We start from the raw sequence: 20,426 nt of genomic DNA on the forward strand, positions 1-20,426 counted from the left end.
CTCCCTTGTTTTTATACCCTTGCAGAGGGTATATTGATTTCAGTCAGAAGTTTGCAACGCAGTGAAGGAGACGTTTCCGACCCCATAAAGTATATATATTCTTGATCAGCATGACTAGACGTGTCGATCTAGCCATGTCCGTCTGTCCGTCTGTCCGTCTGTCCGTCTGTCCGTCTGTCCGTCTGTCCGTCTGTCCGTCCGTTTCTACGCAAACTAGTCTCTCAGTTTTAAAGCTATCCGGCTGAAACTTTCCCAAAAGTCTTGTATCTTTTGCAGGTAGTATATAAGTCGGAACCAGCCGGATCGGACAACTATATCTTATAGCTCCCATAGGAATAATCGGACAAAAAAATGAAAAAAAATTATATCTTTGGTGTTTCTTAGCATATAAACTCCTAAGCTTGGAAATAACAATTTTTAAATAATTTTGAATTTTGAATTAAATTTTATCGAAATCGGACGACTATATCATATAGCTGCCATAGGAACGATCGGAAAATTTGTGGAAAAATAATATGAAAAAAATTATATCTTCGGTGTTTTTCAACATATAACCTCCAACGCTTGGAAATAACATTTTTTAATTAGTTCTGAATTTCGAATTAAATTTTATCAAAATCGGACGACTATGTCATATAGCTGCCATAGGAACGATCGCAAAATTGGTAGGAAAATAATATGAAACAAATTATAGCTTCGGTGTTTTTTAACATATAACCTCCTACGCTTGGAAATAACATTTTTTAATTAGTTCTGAGTTTCGAATTTAATTTTATCAAAATCGGACGACTATATCATATAGCTGCCATAGGAACGATCGGAAAATTGGTAGGAAAATAATATGAAACAAATTATAGCTTCGGTGTTTTTTGACATATTATCTTATACTATTGGGAATATCATTTTTTGTATTTTTAAATTTAATAATTATAGCTGCAAGGGTATATAAGCTTCGGCTTGCCGAAGCTAACTTCCTTTCTTGTTTTTGTATATTTTGGGTGGCGAGAATTGTTTCAGTCTGCAGCTGGCATTGGAACACGTCAACGCATTTTTTCATGCTTATCAGATCGCGCCATATAATGTACCTGCCTATATATAGGTGGGTAAGTATGAATGTATATTATTCCCCCACTTGGCACACATTCTGCCTTTTTTTTTTGCTACCTTCGTAGGTGTGTGCACCTGTGTACCTGTCTGTATCTACAATTTATCTGCCGGTTTGGCGCTTATCTTATCTGGGGCTATTCGAGTGCGATGAAAACGACGACGACGACGACGACGACGCCACCGCTCAGCGGATGACGAACTTCAATTCAATTTCTTTTCAATTTCGTATTACGAACGCCTCTACTGCCTAACTAACACCCCCCCATACCTTCGCTACCCCTTTTTACCACCTGGATTTCCTCTTTTTGCTGACAACATCCACATCCGTTTTGCACTTGGGAAATGCACATCCCTGATTGAAGGTTATGTTACCATAAATTATAAAAGATTTTCCTAGTGTTACCTAAAATTATTTTTCGAAAACAATATTTTTTTAAATTTTAGTAACTTTTGGAATGGTGTTTTGAAAGGATATTTTTAATCTAACGATTATATAAGGTTAAAAGGTTCTAAATATATGATACCTATATAAACGATTTAGTATTAGTATTAAAAGAAGCATTTCTAAATGAACTTCCACAACCTTGAAAAGAATATATCTATATTTTTTACTTTAGTTACTTTTTGAAAGGAATTTTTAAATGTTTTTGAAGGAGATTTTTAATCTAACGATAATCGTTTTAAAAATCTAATATTTTTTTAGACGATTTTATAACAATAATACTATAGGCAGCATTTCTAAACCAACTTCTACAACCTTGAAACGCATTTAATCCCAATTATGTAGCATACAATTTCGTGTTAATTGCCACAAATAATACCAAATTTTTGTTAGTGTAAGGCGTAGAAATAATTTTCGCATTTTAAGCTGAGCGAACGCCAAAAAAGTGGCCCCCTCAATTGGATGGAGTTTTTCTTATTTTCTTATAATTTTTCTCTGAAACTCGTATAACTTTTCCGACTCAGTGGCAGGCGCCACCTGGCGGTGACTGTTTGGATGACTCTGGGTTTTTCTCATTTTCATTTTAACGAGACTGGGGGTAGGAAAAAGTGAGCGGTAATGATGAGCGACGGTGTCGTGTTTTCATTAAGCTTCAGAAATTTAAATATGTTATAATAATAATGTTCTCCACGTGTGTTTTCTTGGGCGATGGAAGAAAACCTGTGGAGGGTGGAAAAGTCTGGGGGAGATATGTATGGTGAGAAAATGCCGTGACAAGAGGAAGACAAGTGGCAAAGACATTGTCTTAGTCCCCCCAGTCTTTTGATCCTAATCACAGAGCCCCACAGTCGGGCGAGATTTTTGGCATACTTCTTAGAAAATTCACCCACATTCAGGGCGACCTCCAGAATCACCCACTCAACCACCCACCCCTTTCTTCTTCTTCTTATCCTTTTGCATTTGCGGCTTGCTGGAAATGTTAATTTTCCTCTAATGGGAATGGGAAAAGTCTTTCTAAGTGTGTGTGTGTGTGAGGAAAATTACTTTCTAAACAGAGAGTTAAATTGCTGTCGAGATTTCAAGTGAACTTTTATTTTTGTTTTTCTTTTTTTTTGCTGCCTTTTTCAATTTAATTGTCAGGCTCTTTAGGTTTTCAAGCCAAATTAAGTGTGGCTGGCTGTTTTCATTGATATAATTTGAATTTAATTTTATTTACGCAACATTGCAACACCTGAATGTAATTAAAATGCATTTGGTTCTTTGTCCCCTTCGCATTGCCATGCATGAATGTTAATTTTAATGCTATTTATTTTATTAATTGCTTCAGAGCTTTAAGTGAATAATATATTTATTTAAAGCTTTTTTGGGTAATTGACATAAGATGATAAAATTAAGTTAAAATAAATATATTGCCATTATATTTTATTGTATTTTTAAAGTCGACTACCTCCAATCTACTTTAACTTGCTTTAATTCCTAACTCAATGTTTTTTTTTTCAGTTGTGAGCTCACTTATTCATATGGAACCCATAAACAAACAAAGTGTTAACCAAATCTCTATTCTGATCTCACTTCAATGTTGTGACCCACAAAAGCAATGACCCTTACCATTTTTGAAGCGTAATAAAAGTACCCAAATTGCTAACAGAGTGATATACTCTAATCCATTCGGATAACTAGACAAATTGTGACAACTAGATAAATTGTGTGGCTAAACCTTTGAGTTGTAATAAAAAATAATAGTTAACATTATAAGCATATATTTTCTGAAGCACCAATAGATTCTATTGATTGTCATCGATGTACTATCGATATTAATATCGATTTTGCATTAACTATTATTTATTTTGCCTATAGGCTCTAAACAGTCTAAAATATAAAACATAAGTTTCATCACCACACAATATCTGATCTTTAGAAACTATATAATAACTGAAAATCCTAATTTTAGGACAATCGATACTATTCATAAGATAATAATATTTTGTAGCCTATCTAATTTACATTACGTTGCTCAAAAAGTGAAGCAACCTTTTTAAAAATACTTTTGTAATATAATATGGGTAATAGATCAAGTACTAAAACAATTTCGACTGAAAAACACTCGTAAAGACGGTCTATCGATATTTTGCACCACCACTAGCTTGAGTAATAGGGCTCATAGCTTGACAAAACCTGTTAAATGTGTAGTTTATTCGGCTAATTTCGGCACTTACCAAATGCAGGACGGTATTGACCACCTCCCGGTTGGTCACCTGGCCAACCTCGATGAGGCCGATGAGGACGGCGAACTTGAGATTGTCGGCTGTTGTCATTCTGACGATTTCGTCCGGCCGTTTGATCTCACTGTACGGCGGACGCATGATGTCCGCCATTTTGGTGCACGATTTGTGATTCAGATTATTTTCGTTTGTTTCACGGTTGTAATGTAAATTGTAAATAGTAATTTTTTGTATTTATTTATTCTTACGCGTTTTACATGCGGTTTTTATTGTTTGTTATCGGTTGTTTTTTTTTTTAATAAATTTATTTTTATGCGTTTTTTGTTTTTAGTAAATTATTTTGTTCAGTTTTTTTCATAGATTGAGTTATAGAATTAATGGATGGAATGCACACAAAAATATACACACACACAGATACACAAATATATAATACATTTACATATATAATAGATATATATGAAGATGGTAATGCTATATATATATAAACAATTAGATATTGCCAGGCAATTGGAGGGGAGAAAAAAATTATTTTTAAATTTTAAATTTTTTTGGCTGGATTTTTTTTGTTGTTATTTTTATTTTATTTCATATATGCATCATTTTTATTGTTGCACTTTTCCGATTTTCAATTGCTGTTGATGTTGTTGTTGCGGGGCAGCTTTATTGCTGTCGTTGTTGTTGCTGCTTTTTTTGCTCATATTGAGCAACTTTTTCCGTCGACACTTGACAAATTTTGCATTCTATATTTTTTTTTTCGTATAATACTTGGTTATATTTTAAATTGCACACTTTTTTATAAATTATTTTGATTGAGGTTTTGGTGATTTTTGGTGTGGTTGGTGGTTTGGTGGTGACATACATAAAAGAAGAGAGAAAGAGAAATAGGTACATGAGTTCGAATGCAATTACTCTGATATGTTTTTTGGGTACAGTGCGTTTCAGAACTGTAGGCCAGTTGGTAGGAAGTCCCACGTTATTGGGATTTACTATTGATCTAATTTACAAACCTGTTTTATGCTTTAACTATATTTAAAATTATTTTTTTTACTGTGTTACTATTTACAATTCACTTATAATATTCCTTCCTCTACATTAGCATTTAATTTATCTCTCTAAATTTTATTTATATATTCATAACGCTAGATTTAACATCCCAAACCCAGTCTAAGGTCATGAAACGCACTATACTTGGATTATTCAAAATTAAAACGAGTAGGTACATTAAAAATTATATTAAATTCTTATTTTACATATAATCCAGCTACAAAAGCAAAATTCTAAATATTCGTTTGATCTGCCATGGATTAAGTTTCTGGGAGGAGGGTCGGTTTTAGGGGTTTTTAAGGTGGGTTGGTGCTAGTGGTTTTTCAGGGACGTGGAAAATGGGGGGGGGGGGGGGGTATTCGGCATACACGTGCTTGATGGAGCAAATTTTCGTTCCATTATTCATTCGCTTCTTGGCTGCTCACAGAGCAAAGTGGAAAATTGTCTGGGGAATTTATGTGCATTTATAATTCACGTTTTATTTGTTACTTTTTTTACATTTTTTTCCCCTCAGATGTACTGTCGACTTGCATTAACTCCCGGCACGATCTAGACCCAGATTTATGTAATACCACGTTCTAAGAGCCTTTGCCTCTGTGAAAATCTCGTCCGATGATCGATTTCATTAGCTTATGCTTGATGGTCATTTTTACTAGATACGTATATATATAACCTATAGTTTTCTCGGCTCGTCGTCACGCACCGACGATAAGACGGGGGTTAATGCCCCGCCGGTACTCAAAGTGCTGGAAAAACCATGGGAAAACTGTCGAAGCCACCGAGTTCTAAAACGTTCAGCAAACACCACTGAGCGGGCATGGTAAAAAAAAAGAAAATGAAGAAGGAAAATAGCGTATGTACATATATAACGCGCTGACACACCTGAAGAACAAGGTGTGTGCTTCTGATTCAGCTAGCCACGGAAGACTATTAAATAAACACAGCTGTGTGTTAAAAAAAGAACTCTTTGAAAGGGAATTTTATTGGTAACATTTCCAAGAAGACGGGAACATTTAATTAGGCACCTTTCCATTTGCAATTCAATTTGGTTGGGATAGAAAGTTGTTAATAAAGTTATTAAAAATAAAGAAGAGAAACTATCGTATCTATGTTTATTTAAAAGATTTACAAAAAATTAAACTTTTCTAGCCATAAAATATTTCCTTAACAAAAATTCACTATTTGTACAACCTATTGAAATATTATTATAAATTATTTTTTAAAAAACCTCTAAAAATGTATACAATTAAAGGGAAGATTGCTGATAATATTTTCCGTAGAACCATTCAAGTATTTAGTATCTGTCCATCTATTTTTTTGGAAAAAGAATGAAAGTGCGTTTTTTCGGTGGTAATTTTATATGTAGGGCTTACAAAAATGCAGGTTTACATTCTTCTGCTATTGGCAAGCTCTCTTTGGTTTTATAATATACTACATTTAATGATATAAGAAATAAATCTTTAAAAAACAACAAAAAAAAACATCGGGAAAAAAAGAAGAAAAACCGGCGTGGCAAAAAGCAGGCAAAAGCAACGTTTACTGGTTTCTTGACTTTAACTTTTGTTTTCTTTTCAAATTTTTTAGGTGCTTGGTACTACATTTTTTTTTTGGTGCCTAGATAGAGCAGGTGATTCTATTTTTTTTTTTTTTTTTTATACATTGAGTTTTGCTTACGGATTATTGAATGCGGCCACTTTGCTAATTGCACGTCAACAGAAACAGAAAAAAATTCCAATACGGAGAGCGAGTCTCATTGCGTTTCATTTGCTTTGCTTTTTGGCTTTGAGCTGCTACCACTTTTTGTAGTTGCCTTTTTTATGGCCAACAGTGAGGGGGAGAACCGGTAAGAGAGCGAGCGAGAGAGAGAGAGAAGTTGGTAATTTTGTTACGAAATAAAGATGCAACGCCAGTTGGAAATGAAAGTCACGCGTTCAATCGATCATAAAGATCTGTACAACCGCCAAACCAACTTCCTTTAAAAGGGGTTCCATAAAAATAAATGTCAATCTATTACCACCTTTTCTTTAAAAATATATTAACCTTTCTTTAGTCTTTAGATTTATTTAATCCTTGTTCTAAAGGCAAAAATATAAAAATTATTGCTTTTATCCTTATTTTTTGCTGTGAGTTCCAGAAAATAATATAAAATTAAAGAAAAATCTATTATTTTAGAGTTTTACTGCCAAAAATGTTAAATATATATTTTGAAAAAAGCCTTTTCGAAATTTTTCCAACATTCTTATGTGTACAAAAATCTATGTTAATAAAATAATCTGGAAACACCTTTTTAAAGTAATTTTTTAGTTAAAAATTGATTTCAATTTATTTCCAACCAATTGCTAACATTTTTTTGAGAACGTAGGACCCTTAAATTTCGGCTTAAACTCACTAAATTACCCGACGTTTTGCCCACGTTCTCTCATTATTGTTGTTGCTGTATTTGTATTGTCGTTGTTGTTTTTTTTACCCAATTTTTTGTCGGTGGCCGAAAGAGAGACACAGAATTTGGCTTTGGTGGTGGCTTTTTCGGGTGCGAGGGGGGCGGAAGGGGGGCGGAAGGGGGGCGGAAGGGGGGCGGAAGGGGGGCGGCTGGTGGTGGTGGTGGGGTGTTTGCGAGGAGGGGGAGGGGCTAACCCGTTTTGGCTTTTGTATTTGTATTTGTTTTTGTTTTTATTGCAATTGCAGCAGGCGGCCATCTAATTATGAATTGCAGTCACGCCGAGACAAGTTTTTCCTTTGTTTTCCTGCCACTCTCTCCCTCTCCCGCTCTTTTCGGCTTTTCCCTCTCTCGCGCTCTCTCATTCGCCGCTTTTCTCACCTTTTCGGTGGGAAAAATCAATGAAACGCGAGAGAGTCGCTCTCCCGCTCTCTGGCCTTTCTTACCGTCCCCCCTTCCCCATTCCCTTTCACTTCCTTCTTCATTTTGCCACCCACCTTCGATCTCGCTCTCCTCTCTCTCTCTCTCTCTATTCCTTACACCAAAAAAACGGACACACGTCGTCGGTTTGTTAACTAACTACACTGAAAAAAAAACTCAGCTACATATTTAAAGTCATACAAAATGTATGTATGATAATTTTATAGAAGCGTATTATTTTGTAAGCCTTAACCAATTCCGCTAATAAATATAAGGTAATAATTAAACTGATTTTTAAAATTGCATATCAAATTAAAATGCTTAGTAATTATAGACCCAACAATTATGTTATCTTAAATCGAAATGCTGATACAGGTTATCATAAATTTAACGTCCCAAGCTTTCTTTCAGTGTAGTTTTTACCACACACGACATACAAGCACGCTCTCGCGCTCTGCTATTCTCTCTCGCAACGTTGCGGCTTTTTCTGCTTCTTGCCACTGCTACGTATTTTTTTATCTTATTATTTTGCACCGCTTTGTTGAATTTTGTCATATTCCAATAAGCAAGCACAGCGACACCGAAATGCTAATTGGTCCAACTAACTACACCAGTCAAAACGATCCAAAAAAACTCTACAAAAAAATTGGAATTTCAAAAAAATATTCAAAAAATCGCAAAAACACAACAAAAAAAATGGGCAAAACGTAACGTAATTAAGAGAGCGTAAAACTTTATATTTACGTTGAGTTTTTTTTAGCCGCTTGCCGCCGATGTTTCAAGTCTGTTTACTGTTGTTGTTTATGTTTTGTTGTCGCTGTTGTTGTTGCTGTTGTTGTTTCTGATAGCATTATGTTTGTTGTTGTCTTCCACACATACACAGTAAAAAAAAGTGGCAAAAAAAAAAGAAATGATTAAAATAAGACGCGGCGGGATGCAAAAAACAATTGATTCATAAATTCAAAAACGCAAACGTTCACGTAACAACAAAATACAACCATTATATGTTAAATTTTTGTATTGACGTTTTGTTGTCCGCAAAAAATGAATTAATTGAATTATATATTTCACGTAATTTCACCTTGGCATTTTGTGTGAATTTTGGGGCTTTCTTCGCTTTTTGTTTAATTCACGATTTTGCGTCTTTCGACTCTGTTCTCTGTTTTCTGTTTGTCGGTTTCTCGTTTTTCTCCGCTTTGCGTTTCCCATCCAATTGGAATTCCACCGCTGATCGTTCCGCGCGCGCTGCTTTCCTTGTTATTTACGCGGCCGCGTTGAAAAACGTAATGCTGCGAAAAACAGAGTGAATTTTGGTTTTGCGTTCGCGGCACGGGAAAGAGAGAACTACGGTTTTGTAAGCGTGCTTTTGGAATTGGGAGAGCAGAGAGAAGCGCGAGAGTGAGAGAGAGAGAGAGAGCGGGAGAATCCCATGCGGAATGGGAGATTCTCTCTCTCTCTCTGTTTGGTGGCGCACTTTGGAATCCAGGAACTCCAACCGGTTGAAACGGTTAACATTCTGTAAAATAGATTACATATTTTGTTAAAATCTATATAACTAGTTGGATTATGTAGCTAACAGTAGGAAAATTAATTAATAGAGAACTTAGGGATTTTTTAAGTTTCTCTAGGATATACAATATTTTCCCAAAATAATACTCTGTTTATAAGGAATTATAATTTTTGACCGCTTAGTATGTTAGCTATTTCAAGCAGTTAAGAGGTTTCCTATAAGTTTCCCAAAAATAAATAAATACGGCCTTAACTCTACCAATTTGAGACTGATTTGAAAGAGAGCTGTCAATTTTTGTATTTATATTCTTTTAAAAACTGCGACATTGAAAATGCTTCGATGGCCAAAAAAATCACCAAACAGCTGAGATCTGAAATCACCAACATTGAGTGTTTTTGAAACCCGGAATAACCGCAAAGGAGAGACTTCTCTCTCTCGAACAGCTGATGAAGGGAAATTTTTAGTTAACATTGCCGGCGCGAATATTACAGTTTTTCAAAAATTTTAAACTGTTCGAAATTGTAAAATTATATAAATATAAATAAAAAATGTAAATAAAATTATATAAAGAAATTAATTTCATGTTTAAGATGGTAAGGTCTTAACATTCCTTCTTTTTTAATTATAGCTACATTATATATATTTATAAAAACCAATTAGTAATAATAGACCGAAACAAACAAGTTTGTGTTGTGAGTTCTTCGTTTCAAATTCAAGATAACAATTTCAAATTAAACAGAATAGGATTTATGATAACCTACGTTTTTATAACCTGCATTTCGGTGGAACCAAACTTTAAAACAAGTTTTAACTATTTTGGTTTACTTTTCTTTATTAAGATGTGAAATAAATTAATAATTATTAAGATTTTGTTGCATTTAGTATACACAAAATATTAATATTCTAAAAATAAAATTTAAATTATAAACATAACTAGTTAGTTTTTTAAGAGTAGTAGTTCAAACATTATAATTTTCATGATTGTTCTTACTTTTAAGAATGTTAAAACCTTTTTATTAAAGCTGACAACTAAATAATAATCTTATTACTATAAACAATAGTTATTTAATGAGTAATGTTTTTGTTTTTATTTTGTTGATAGTGGCACCACTCAATGAATCATTGTTTATATCACCGAAAAAATGTTGTATTTTTTAAACTAATTTTGTTTAATTCTTATAGTTTATAAAGAATTAAACATTAGCCAAAAAAAAAATTATAAATGACTTTAAAAAAAATGTATTTCTATTTTTAGACTAAAGATATATCATTTTAATGACATAAATGTGTTGGAAAAACAATTAGTGGCCCAAACAACAGACATCTTCCCTATAACACAGTTTCTAATGGAAAAACAATTACATTGTTAAAATCCAAAGCTATTGAATCGATTAGTATACCTTATAATGTCATCAAATAGAATTATACTTTTATTATAATTATATTATGGATACCCGGATTTGGATTAGTACAATGTTGTCGAAGCTAGTTACAGGTCTTCTCTGCGCAGCAGTCCTTATCAACACTCTGGTCTTAAATGTGAAGTGTGGTGAAGTCTAGTTTTAAATCATTTGATAAATTTATAACCTTTTACAGGATGCCGTGGTCTTTAGGTTTACAAATGTGGTCTGCCTGAGCCGCAATGAGTCGTGGTTTGTGTTCCATAATTGTCGCCTGAAGGCCGTCAGACGTGATAGGGTCCTGCTCAACATAAATGGAACTATTCTGCATCCGGCCGATAATATAAGTATTCATGCACAGATCTTTAAGAAAGCCAGCGGCTTTAAGCCTTGGCTTGTGAATGCCAAAGTCGATGGGTGTCGCTTTATGCGGCGAAACTACAATCCTATTATAGGAATCATTTTTGATCTCTTCCAAGATTTCTCCAACATAAATCACTCATGTCCATTTGTTGTAAGTATCCAGAGTGGTATTTTTAAATATTAAATCTATATACTACCATTATCACAGGGTCCACAAGTTGTGAAGGATTTTTATCTGAGGCCCGATAGATTGAAGTTGCCATTTCCAACAGGGGACTACATGTTATCGCTAATATGGATCTTCGACAATAGGCCTCAATTTGATACAAATGTGACTTTTTCTTTCATCGAAGATCTTTTAAAAAGCAATTAAAATGTGCGGCAATTTTTAAATTTATTTATCTACTGACACTGTAAATTAAACCATAATTTCGTTATATTTTCTTAACTAATTGTTCCGTGGTACTGGCAAATTAATTTATTTCGAACTTAAGATATTTTATAAACGTTTATTTTCCAAAATACTAAAAAAGTCGCCCTAAAATTTAGAAAAACTTTCTTATTTCAAGAAAAGATAGCTCTAAAAATGATATCCCCATGAAAAATATTTAAAAATGCCACTTTTCTTTATATAAATTGTAGATTTTTTCCGAGCACGTGCTGATAATATTTTTCAATTTTATGGCCATACCCTGCTATTTTCTAGAACAAAAAGTTATATAAAGTCGAACTTTAAATTTAAAAATAGAAATATTAGGAGGGTGTCTCCGCTAGATCAGCGAATACACCCTCCTGACATAGCGCGTACACACACCTAATTCGTGCTTACGCACACTACCTTTTTTTGAATTATGCATTTTTCTTAATAAATTAATATATCTCAGAAATATACACTTCTAATCGAATTTTATACATGTTCCAAGTCGAGGTGAGCCTCATAAATAAAAACAATCCATATATATTTCAGCATATCAATTTTTTTATTAACGGTTTGCTTGGTAAAATAAAACTCAGTTAATAAATTTACAATTTTGATGTTCTGCCGAAAATTGCTTTGACAAACTCGTTAAAGTTAAATTACTTACACAAAACAAAAATCTTATATATATTTCAAAGTAAGCATTTTTTAAATTACACATACAGTTTAAGAAAATAAAAAAAAATCTGTCTATATATGTTGGGTCTTGTGAAACAATTATAATCATATCTTAAGATTGGGTAGAGAATTGGGACCTATTACAAGAGTTTTTAACTTTATAGATTGAAAATGGTTGATTTGATTCCTTAAAAACCTCAGACTTGATATTTTGAGATTTTATTTGAGATTTAAATTTGATTTCACCAATTTTGTGTGGAAGATTATTGAGAATATAACCCACAACCTTTTAACCTAATTTCTAAGTGAAAAAACTAGTCATCTCTTATCTCTCTTTTAGTTTCCCGATTGGAAACTCCTTATTTTTCCAGATAACCTCGAATGCCATTTATCACTCGCCCCCGTTCAGTTGTAAAGTCATTCGTTATTTAAATCAGTTTTCTCTTTTTATTTGTATACTTTAAAGGGGATCGCTTAAATATACACTCGACCTAAAAGCTAGTCCTCCATTTTCGACGTAAACAGACATGAGTACGCCCTGTTTTACATATATGTATAAATGAACTACGATTTACATAACTGCCGTTTAAAAAAGTGTTCGATTTTATGCTTTTTAAGGGGGGATTGGGGGTGGTTTGGGTTGCCAACGCCTCACCAGACATTAAAATTAAAATCAGGATTTATTCTCCTCCGCCGAACCTTTACATCCGATTTTCTTCGGGTCCTGCGCGATATATGTATAAATGTTTAGTTTATGATACATAGATACACCTGTATTTATGTATGTCCGTCCGCTGTTTTAGGATATAAGATATTATATAATAATTACGCTAGACTAACTATTACAACTAAGTTAATGGTTTTACAAAAAAAAAAACTTTTATGATATCGGTTTTTGTTTTGTTTTTGCTACTGTATTAAAACAATTTATCGAGTGTCCGTTTTTGTTGTGTGTGTGGGGGGGTGGTGGTGGTGTTTTGTTGTGTTGTGTGAATTATTTTTTACAATGTGATACGTGTTGCTGGTGCTCCGCTCCTCACTTGGTGTTGACCATCTCCACCAGAGCGCTGCTAAGCGACAGACGGTCGACAATGTCCAGCAGGATCTCCACATCCTTGACGGTGGCCACCGTCTCGGGGGCGCCCATAAGATTCACATGCTTGCCATCGATGTTCGCATAGAAGCACTTGTTTTTGAAGATGATCGCCCGATCGTACGGCACCCGGCACTTGTTCCTATCCATCACCGAGCGGCGGAAGAGTACACACGACGGCTGATACTTGTGTCGGTCGTCCTCCGGTATATTGTACGCCGTGAGATCGCCCGTAAAGATGGTCATTGTCTGGCGGGTCATCAGCGAGGGCGACACCTTGTATAGGGTCACCTTGCTGGTCCATTTGCCGGAGGGCACCTTAATCCTGGCCGCCACATTGGCCAGCTTGACCAGCGCCAGCTCCAGGCAGGTACGCTGCTGCCGGGTCGTCTTCGCCGGCGACTCCTTGGGCGTGCTGATCACATGCCACGTCTCGTAGCAGGTGATCTTCTTCACAACGCGCCCGTCCTCCTCGCAGAAAGTGGTTGTCTCGGGCGGAAAGTATTTGGGACTGCCGTTATCCTCTGGCCCGCCACCAGCGGGTATTGGCTCCTTCTGCTGCCCAGCCTCCTCCTTGTCGCGTTGCTCCTGCTGCAGCTGCTGGTTCTCCTTGCTCCTGCGCTGGGGACTCAAGCTGGGCTTCTTGAACACCTGTGGCTCATCGACCTCGCCCAGCAGCTTGCTCAGCTTCCTGTCGGCCCGGGCATTCACAGTCGATGCCGTCGTGGAGAGAACATTGCGTCGGTTAGCGTTCCACTTGCTGGCTGCCGATGTTGGTCCGCCTCCTCCTCCTGCTGCTGATGCTACTGGAACCGTAACCGCCTGTTTGGGATTCTTTCGGCTCACAATCGATGCCGGTATGTCATCGTCATCAAAATCTAAATCTAAATCTGGATCCGGATCATCCTCCTCGGTGTCCACGTCCGTGGGGCACAACTCCTTGCCCATGCTCATCAGCGGCTTCATCGACTGCGTCTTCTTGCCCATCTCCGCATTGAGTATTCGCGGCCTGGGCTTGGGATGCTGGATTTGGTTATGACTCTGACTCTGGATATGCAAGGGTCCCAATTTGGTGTTCACACTACTATTGCTGGCCAGGATCTTGATGCGCTTGGCCTGATGTCCGGCGGCTGTGTTGTTATTCGCAGCAGCGGGCGTGCTCTTCTCCGAGTTAACAGCAATGGTTTTCTTTTCGCTGGCCCCCAAATTGCTGGAGGGGATGTTCCGGGTACGGGGCCTGCCCACAGCAAGCTTTTTGCTGGCATTACCACCCGTTGCAGCGGCGGCAATAGCATTATGGGATCTGGTAATGAGCACATCGTCCTGGTTGATAATGTCATCGATGTTGACGATGGTGAATGTGGGCACCTCATCCGTTTCAGACTCGTTTTTCGCATCACTATTGGTGGCACCAGCGCCCACGGAGCGTGTTGTGGGCGTGGAGCTGACCACCGCATTGGAGTTGTTGCTCGACGAGGGGTTGATCTTGTAGTTACTGCCCCGACGCTGTGGCAGCATCCGGGCTGGCACACCGCCCGCCTGATGACCCAATTTGGGTCTCGTGGGCGCACTTGTCTTGCTGGTCGCGCCATTTACCACCGGTACGCTGCGCTGCTGGGTCGAGGAGGAGATGACCATTCGCTTGCGGGCCACTGGTGGACTGTCGCCATCACTGGTTTCCAGCTTTCGCTTGGCGGCGGCGGCCGAGCCGGAACCCGATCCCTCCGTAAGGCTGGCATTGTTTCGTGCCATATTCACGGCCATGGTGCGTCGCAACTGCTGTAGGCCACTGGGCGCAGTCCGACCGCCGGTGGAATTGATGGATATCTTGGGGGTGGCCCCACTGGAAGTCACATTGCCCGCACTGTGCGTGCTGGCGGCATTGGCATTGTTGGCCTTCGGTGGACGTCCACGTCCACGCTTGACGGGCGGCAGCTTGCGACGCAGCTCCTGCTCGTACTCGGCCTCGCTCATGTCCTCGTCCTCGTCGTCGTCGTCATCCTCGTCGGACTTGTGCAGCTGAGGATTGAACGCGGCATCGGCCAGCTCATCATCATCGTCCTCGTCCAAGTCCAGCAGGTCGCTGATGTCGTCGTCGTTCGTGAACAGCTGCTTGGCCTGCCTGCCGTGGCGTCCGGCAATGGAGTGACCACCGCCACCGTCGCCCAAGGTGGCCATGTACTTGGGCGTGACTATGTCATCGCTGGCATACTTGGGATTCGGTTTGATGGAGCGCCGCGAGCGACTGGCCGCAATGGTGGGCGGCGGACTCTCGGGCACATGCTTGGCAGCCGCCGCCGGCTGCTTGTACATTTTGGGCGTCTCCGCTTGGGCCGCCTGGGAGCGCCGCGGTGCCGCCGCCTGTGCCTTGAGCAGGCCCAGCTTGTGATGAGTACCGCCGTGGGTATGGCTGCCGCCTAGCAGCAGGGTGCTGCGTCTCTTGGCCAGATTGGCTGCTGATGATGATGATGATGATTGCTCCCGGGCGGCGACCTGATCCCTGGAGATCTTGGGGCGTGACGGTGGCGATGGTGATGGCGAGGCCGCTGGCTTAACGGCGTGCCGGGTGCGCGGAGTGGGCTTGTCCTGCTGGACCGGCACGACAGAGCGCCGACTGGTGCGGGTCTCCCGCAGCTCCTGCTGCGCCTCCCGCTGCTGATCCCTCTTCCTCAGTTTGCCGGCTGGCGCTGCACCTCGCGTGGGCGCCTCCTCCTCGTGCAGATTCCTCACGTAGACAATGCAAGGACGTGTCTTGACGCTTTCAGCTGCCTGTTTTTTTCCAGCTCGCATCTTTCATGGGTGGCTGGAATGGAAACGGAGCCAAAACGGATGGTTAGATTATTGTGACCATATAGGAAGGAGTACAGTGGGTCATGGGGCAAGGGTGACCTATGTTTATTTTAAGTATTTAGCCTTTTAAATAGTGTGCTAGATAATGCTGGATTATTAAATGGATGATATACATATACTTGTTTAAAAAAAAACCTTTGTTTTTCGGATATGATATGCTTTTTGATATTTGTCCTATGTTCTGAAATGCTTTTAAAATTTTTAAAGCTTGTTCAAGATAATAAGGTACATGTCTTTGAATATTTTCTATAAAGAAAAGATGCTTGTTTATAGTGACGCTATTTTCTGTGGTAATTTATTTTTAATTTTTTCAAACTAAACACTAAACACATTTTGACACGTCTGATCAGGATGCCTGTTTATACTTTCAAAATACCTCTGATTTTCCTAATGCCAAGCGGGCTATATAAAAACAACCGGCTTGCCAGCCATATTTCAGCCTTTTAAATAGTGTCAAAGATATTGCTAATTTCTCAAAGTGTAGAAGATATACTTGGGAAATTTTACAAGTCATAGGGGTTTATAAAAATATTACTTGCTTTTTGAGAAAACATTTTTTTTTGATAATATTAATAAAAAAAAAATAAGATGACTATTTAATTTTAATTTATTGATTTTTTAAGCTCCAAAAAACCAAATACTTTAAAAATGTGCTCTAGTTTTTCCCGATGCCAAGCGGAATTTGGAAAAACCTACACATTGCACTTAGGCAGGGCGCACTGTTCTCAATACATATGTATGTACGTATGTAACGTGCCGCTGCTCTGGCAACTCTGCAGCCTATTTTCGTCACTTTTTCGCGCGCCAGTCGGTCCACATACACACACACGCACACGGCACACACAGCCACATATATGGGGGGGCTCGAAATGAAATGCTCGGCAAATTGTTGCTAAAAACTCACCTTTGCAAATCGCTTTACATTTTCTCTGGCGTTTATTTTGTGCCTTAAAAACGGACTTCTTTCGCTGGCACTTTCACACAACGCGGCGCTCTCTCTTTTTATGTCTGCTCCCGCTCTCCGCGCAATGGATGGCCACTCTAGCGCGTTTATTGAAAATCGGGTGTTATAGCCAATGCCCAATTATTGCAAATCCAAAATGCAATTGCAAAATATAGCAAAAAAAAAAAACCAGTAAAGGATGCACAACAACAAACGAACTGAACTGCTGAAACGGAGCAGCAAAAGTGGTGGCAATAGTGGCCAAAAAACCAAAAGAAAAGGCAACCAGGTGGCAACCCCGCAGCCGCGATGTCGATGTTTTTCTACCCAACTGTACCACACACACACATGCACGGCGGCCGTTTTGGTGTTTTGTGTGTTGTTGCTTTTTCGACGGCTTTCCCGTTTGTAATGGTTTTCGGCTTGGAATTCCACTCGATTGCCAACACCAATCGATTGTTTGAACTGATTTGGCTGCAGTGATTTGTGCGCACTGAATAGTTTTGCGTGTTTAGCGCGATTTACACGAATTTCCCGCGCTCGAAATTGCTGGCTGTTGGTTTAGAAACTGGTAATGAAGGGAGAGGGGCGGGGAGGGTTGGCGTTGGTGTTGGAAAGTGGCTGGGTTAGTGTTGGTAAGCGCAAGTGTGCTGTCAAGCTGGTAACACTGGCCTTTAACCCCTACCCCTGCACACCCCCCCTGAAAATCATAGCCTATTCATGAATATCCAACTCTTTTCTAGTTTTTATTTAACATTAACAATTTGCTTCCAATTGGCTGGAACTACTTGAGGGCCGAGGGCTGGGGGCAGCGGTACTTGGCCATCTCCACCTCCGCCTCTGCGTAGCTGAAGCGATTGAAGCTGAAGTACTCGGGCACCTTGTAGCCACTGGTGGCAGAGGCACCGGGTCCCACTGGAGCAGTTGTGGGCTTCACGCAGTTGCTGCTCAATCCCACGACGGCTGGCGAGGATGGACCAGATGCGGCTGGTGATGCGGATCCAGATCCTGGTGCACTTGGTCGACCGCCGCCGGAAACGGGTCCGCCCTTGATCTGACTGTAGCAGCGGTTGAGGGCGGGGCGCAGGGCACGCGTGGGCGAGAACATAATTGTGGGCGCTGAATTGATAACTAGCTTTCTTTAATTCGCAAAAATAATTCACGTAATCAGGTATCAACAAAGTACCTGTGTTGGGCAATGCCAAAAGTCTGCTTATGGGCGGGAAATCTGGCAAGGCTGTAAGGTGGCCACCTTGGCAGAAAAATAAATACTGCACAAGATGGGCATACTGTTTGTTTTAAATATTTTGAAATTTTTTCCAAATGTTAATAATAATAATAAATAAAGGCCTTATCAGCCTAAAAATAACTCATTTAACAGCCAATTAAGGTTATCTAGCTAGACCAACCCAGCAGAACGTTGCCAGACTGCTGAGAAATGATTTCATATGTCTTTCATGTCTTTAAATTATAAAAAAAACTTCATCTTAGTTTAGGTTTATTATCATACTATTAAACAGCTATTTTCTCGTCTTAAACTTGGGCTGCGCCTTGCCGTAGTGCTGATCGATCTGGGAAACGGGCGCCCGCTTCTTGTCATTGCGCTCCTTTTGCGATTTGCTGCGGCATTTAACGCTGGCGGCGCCCGCCTGGTTTTTGCCCAACTGATGGAACTTCTTGCGCTCCTCGCGAATGTTCTTCAGCCGCTGGCGCTCGTCCTTCAGCTCCTTGTAGTTCTTGGCCTGTTTGCGCAGCGGCTTGGCGCCCAGCTTGACCAGCTGGAACATTTCCATTTTGGTCTTATTCTTGATCACCCGTTGGTTTTTCATCGCAAAGTTGAGGATCTCGTGGCGTGCCTTCTTGATATCGAACTCGGGATTCAGCTCGTTGCCCGCCTCCTTGGTCTTGTGGGGCTTCTGGGCTCCCGATTTGGATCCTTCATCCTTGTTTTTGGAACCACTTTTTGCGGCAGCCTGTGGTTCTTGGAAGACCAGTGCCTGAAAATCGCTGTTTCCCTGCTTTTTCTTTAGCGCCAAGGCCGCTCGCGTGGGCACCGGCTGGAAGTCCTCGCTGACGTTCATTTTTCAGTCAGATTTGATCAATTTTCAGCAATCAATGTAAATAAACTACAAAACAAATCAAAATATTTGGTGCACATGTACAGTGCGAAAATGTACTAAATTTCACAGAACGCCTGTGCAGGTCTGGCAACGCTGGCTGGCTTGGGTTTAATTGGAAGGTGGCGCTGTCTTTATTACGTCACAAATTAGTTGTCGATTTCAATATTATTTTTATTTTGAAGTTTATTACCTATTAACTTTTTATTAAAATGTCCTATTTCTATTTCTGCATAACACGCATAAATAAGTATTAGTATATAGTTAAATTCAAGAAGTCTCTTATTAATTCATTTTTAAAATTAAAAAAAAATTTTTAATTACATTTTTTTTTTATTTAAAAAAAATTAGACTGTAAAAAGTTGGATATTCAACGTTTTAGCTTGTGATTTCTTTTATTTTTGGTTTTCTAAACGGGAACTGTTACTTTTTAAATTGATATTGGAGATTCAGTTCTATTTATCAGAATGATGTGTATTTCATTCCCTTCTTTAAAATAAGATAATTTAATTTAAGATTATTTTAAATATTAAAAAATATTTAGGTAGCTTAAAATCCTTCATTTTATTATTCTAGGCATGCCTAAAACCGAAAGGTATCAAAACACATTTTCAAATTAGGAAGGTAGTTAAAGTTAGATATATTATTTCTTTAAATGTATTTCATTTGTTGGAGACCTCTGGCTCCGAACTCGCTGACCAAAACTCCTCTGGAAGCCAGTCCATCTCCCAGCCCATCGGATCCTCCTCTCCGTCGATGGAAAGCGGCTTCCAAGTGGAGAGGTCATCATTTTCATTGAAGGGATTGGCATTGAAGGGACCTGTCCAACTTTGGACACGGCTAACAGGCGGTGGAACAGGTAAAAGTTCTCTAGATTTCTTATTCTTATTCTGATCCTCCAAGAGCTTTGTATTATCTGGTAATTGGGGAATGGTTTCCCCCTCATCGAATGACGAAGAGGAGTTCGACACATCGACTATATAGCTGATGGGATCCACATGGAATTTGGCGAATTTCCGGGGGGATCTGCTTTGGGGCCGCGATACCTGGGGGTTCCTATTCCCTTTCTTCTTACAAGTCGTAATCCTGTCTCCATTTATGATGGTCTTGAGGGATATCCTAGGCTGCGAGTCGCGGATGCTTGCCATATTTTTGGTCAGTGGCGTGGTCAGTCGACCATCCACGTAGTCATTTCGCGGTTTGGCAAAGATTCCCGCCAAATATTTTAACATTTTCGGGTAACTAACAATTTGAATCGATTCAGACGGTTTGGGAAAATCAGTTTTGCTATGGTCAAGACTTACGAAATTCAGCACTTGTGTTGTGACTTTTGATTCAGAGAAACATGAGTTATCGCAAAGGTAACCTTTAAAATTGTGTTT

General features: G+C 39.0%; 6 protein-coding genes across 12 annotated transcripts in view; 1 reads left to right on the plus strand and 5 right to left on the minus strand.

Moving 5' to 3' along the window:
* LOC119555898 (neurobeachin) overlaps positions 1–8,940 on the minus strand; it is a 193,626-nt gene extending 184,686 nt beyond the window's left edge. For 5 of the 7 annotated variants that reach the window (XM_037867589.1, XM_037867587.1, XM_037867580.1 and 2 more), the window contains exon 1: positions 3,766–3,924. In XM_037867589.1, coding sequence (XP_037723517.1) covers positions 3,766–3,924 — 159 coding nt within the window. Of the gene's footprint in view, positions 1–3,765; positions 4,560–8,416; positions 8,539–8,753 lie in introns of those variants that run through there. The other 2 variants (XM_037867572.1, XM_037867573.1) reach the window with 2 other exon arrangements.
* A 1,715-nt stretch (positions 8,941–10,655) lies between these two features.
* LOC119555832 lies at positions 10,656–11,318 on the plus strand. Its single transcript, XM_037867459.1, has 3 exons — positions 10,656–10,721; positions 10,779–11,096; positions 11,154–11,318. The coding sequence occupies exons 1-3, from the start codon at positions 10,656–10,658 to the stop codon at positions 11,316–11,318; spliced, it is 549 nt and encodes a 182-aa protein (XP_037723387.1).
* Positions 11,319–12,465: 1,147 nt separating this feature from the next.
* Positions 12,466–17,488, minus strand: LOC119556385 (nucleolar protein dao-5). The gene is made up of 2 exons (XM_037868559.1): positions 16,889–17,488; positions 12,466–15,937 (listed from the first exon to the last, which is right to left on the minus strand). The coding sequence occupies exon 2, from the start codon at positions 15,922–15,924 to the stop codon at positions 13,078–13,080; it is 2,847 nt and encodes a 948-aa protein (XP_037724487.1). The 5' UTR covers positions 15,925–15,937; positions 16,889–17,488; the 3' UTR covers positions 12,466–13,077.
* A 171-nt stretch (positions 17,489–17,659) lies between these two features.
* LOC119556386 lies at positions 17,660–18,167 on the minus strand. Its single transcript, XM_037868561.1, has 2 exons — positions 18,114–18,167; positions 17,660–18,058 (listed from the first exon to the last, which is right to left on the minus strand). Exon 2 carries the CDS (start codon positions 18,033–18,035, stop codon positions 17,712–17,714), a length of 324 nt encoding a protein of 107 aa, XP_037724489.1. The 5' UTR covers positions 18,036–18,058; positions 18,114–18,167; the 3' UTR covers positions 17,660–17,711.
* Positions 18,168–18,408: 241 nt separating this feature from the next.
* Positions 18,409–19,106, minus strand: LOC119556810 (uncharacterized protein C1orf131). Its single transcript, XM_037869263.1, has one exon. The coding sequence runs from the start codon at positions 19,006–19,008 to the stop codon at positions 18,448–18,450; it is 561 nt and encodes a 186-aa protein (XP_037725191.1). The 5' UTR covers positions 19,009–19,106; the 3' UTR covers positions 18,409–18,447.
* Positions 19,107–19,672: 566 nt separating this feature from the next.
* Positions 19,673–20,351, minus strand: LOC119557453. Its single transcript, XM_037870218.1, has one exon. The coding sequence runs from the start codon at positions 20,274–20,276 to the stop codon at positions 19,707–19,709; it is 570 nt and encodes a 189-aa protein (XP_037726146.1). The 5' UTR covers positions 20,277–20,351; the 3' UTR covers positions 19,673–19,706.
* Between the last annotated feature and the right edge of the window lie 75 nt (positions 20,352–20,426).

This window comes from Drosophila subpulchrella, chromosome X (assembly GCF_014743375.2).
Source record: "Drosophila subpulchrella strain 33 F10 #4 breed RU33 chromosome X, RU_Dsub_v1.1 Primary Assembly, whole genome shotgun sequence".
NCBI lineage: Eukaryota > Metazoa > Arthropoda > Insecta > Diptera > Drosophilidae > Drosophila > Drosophila subpulchrella.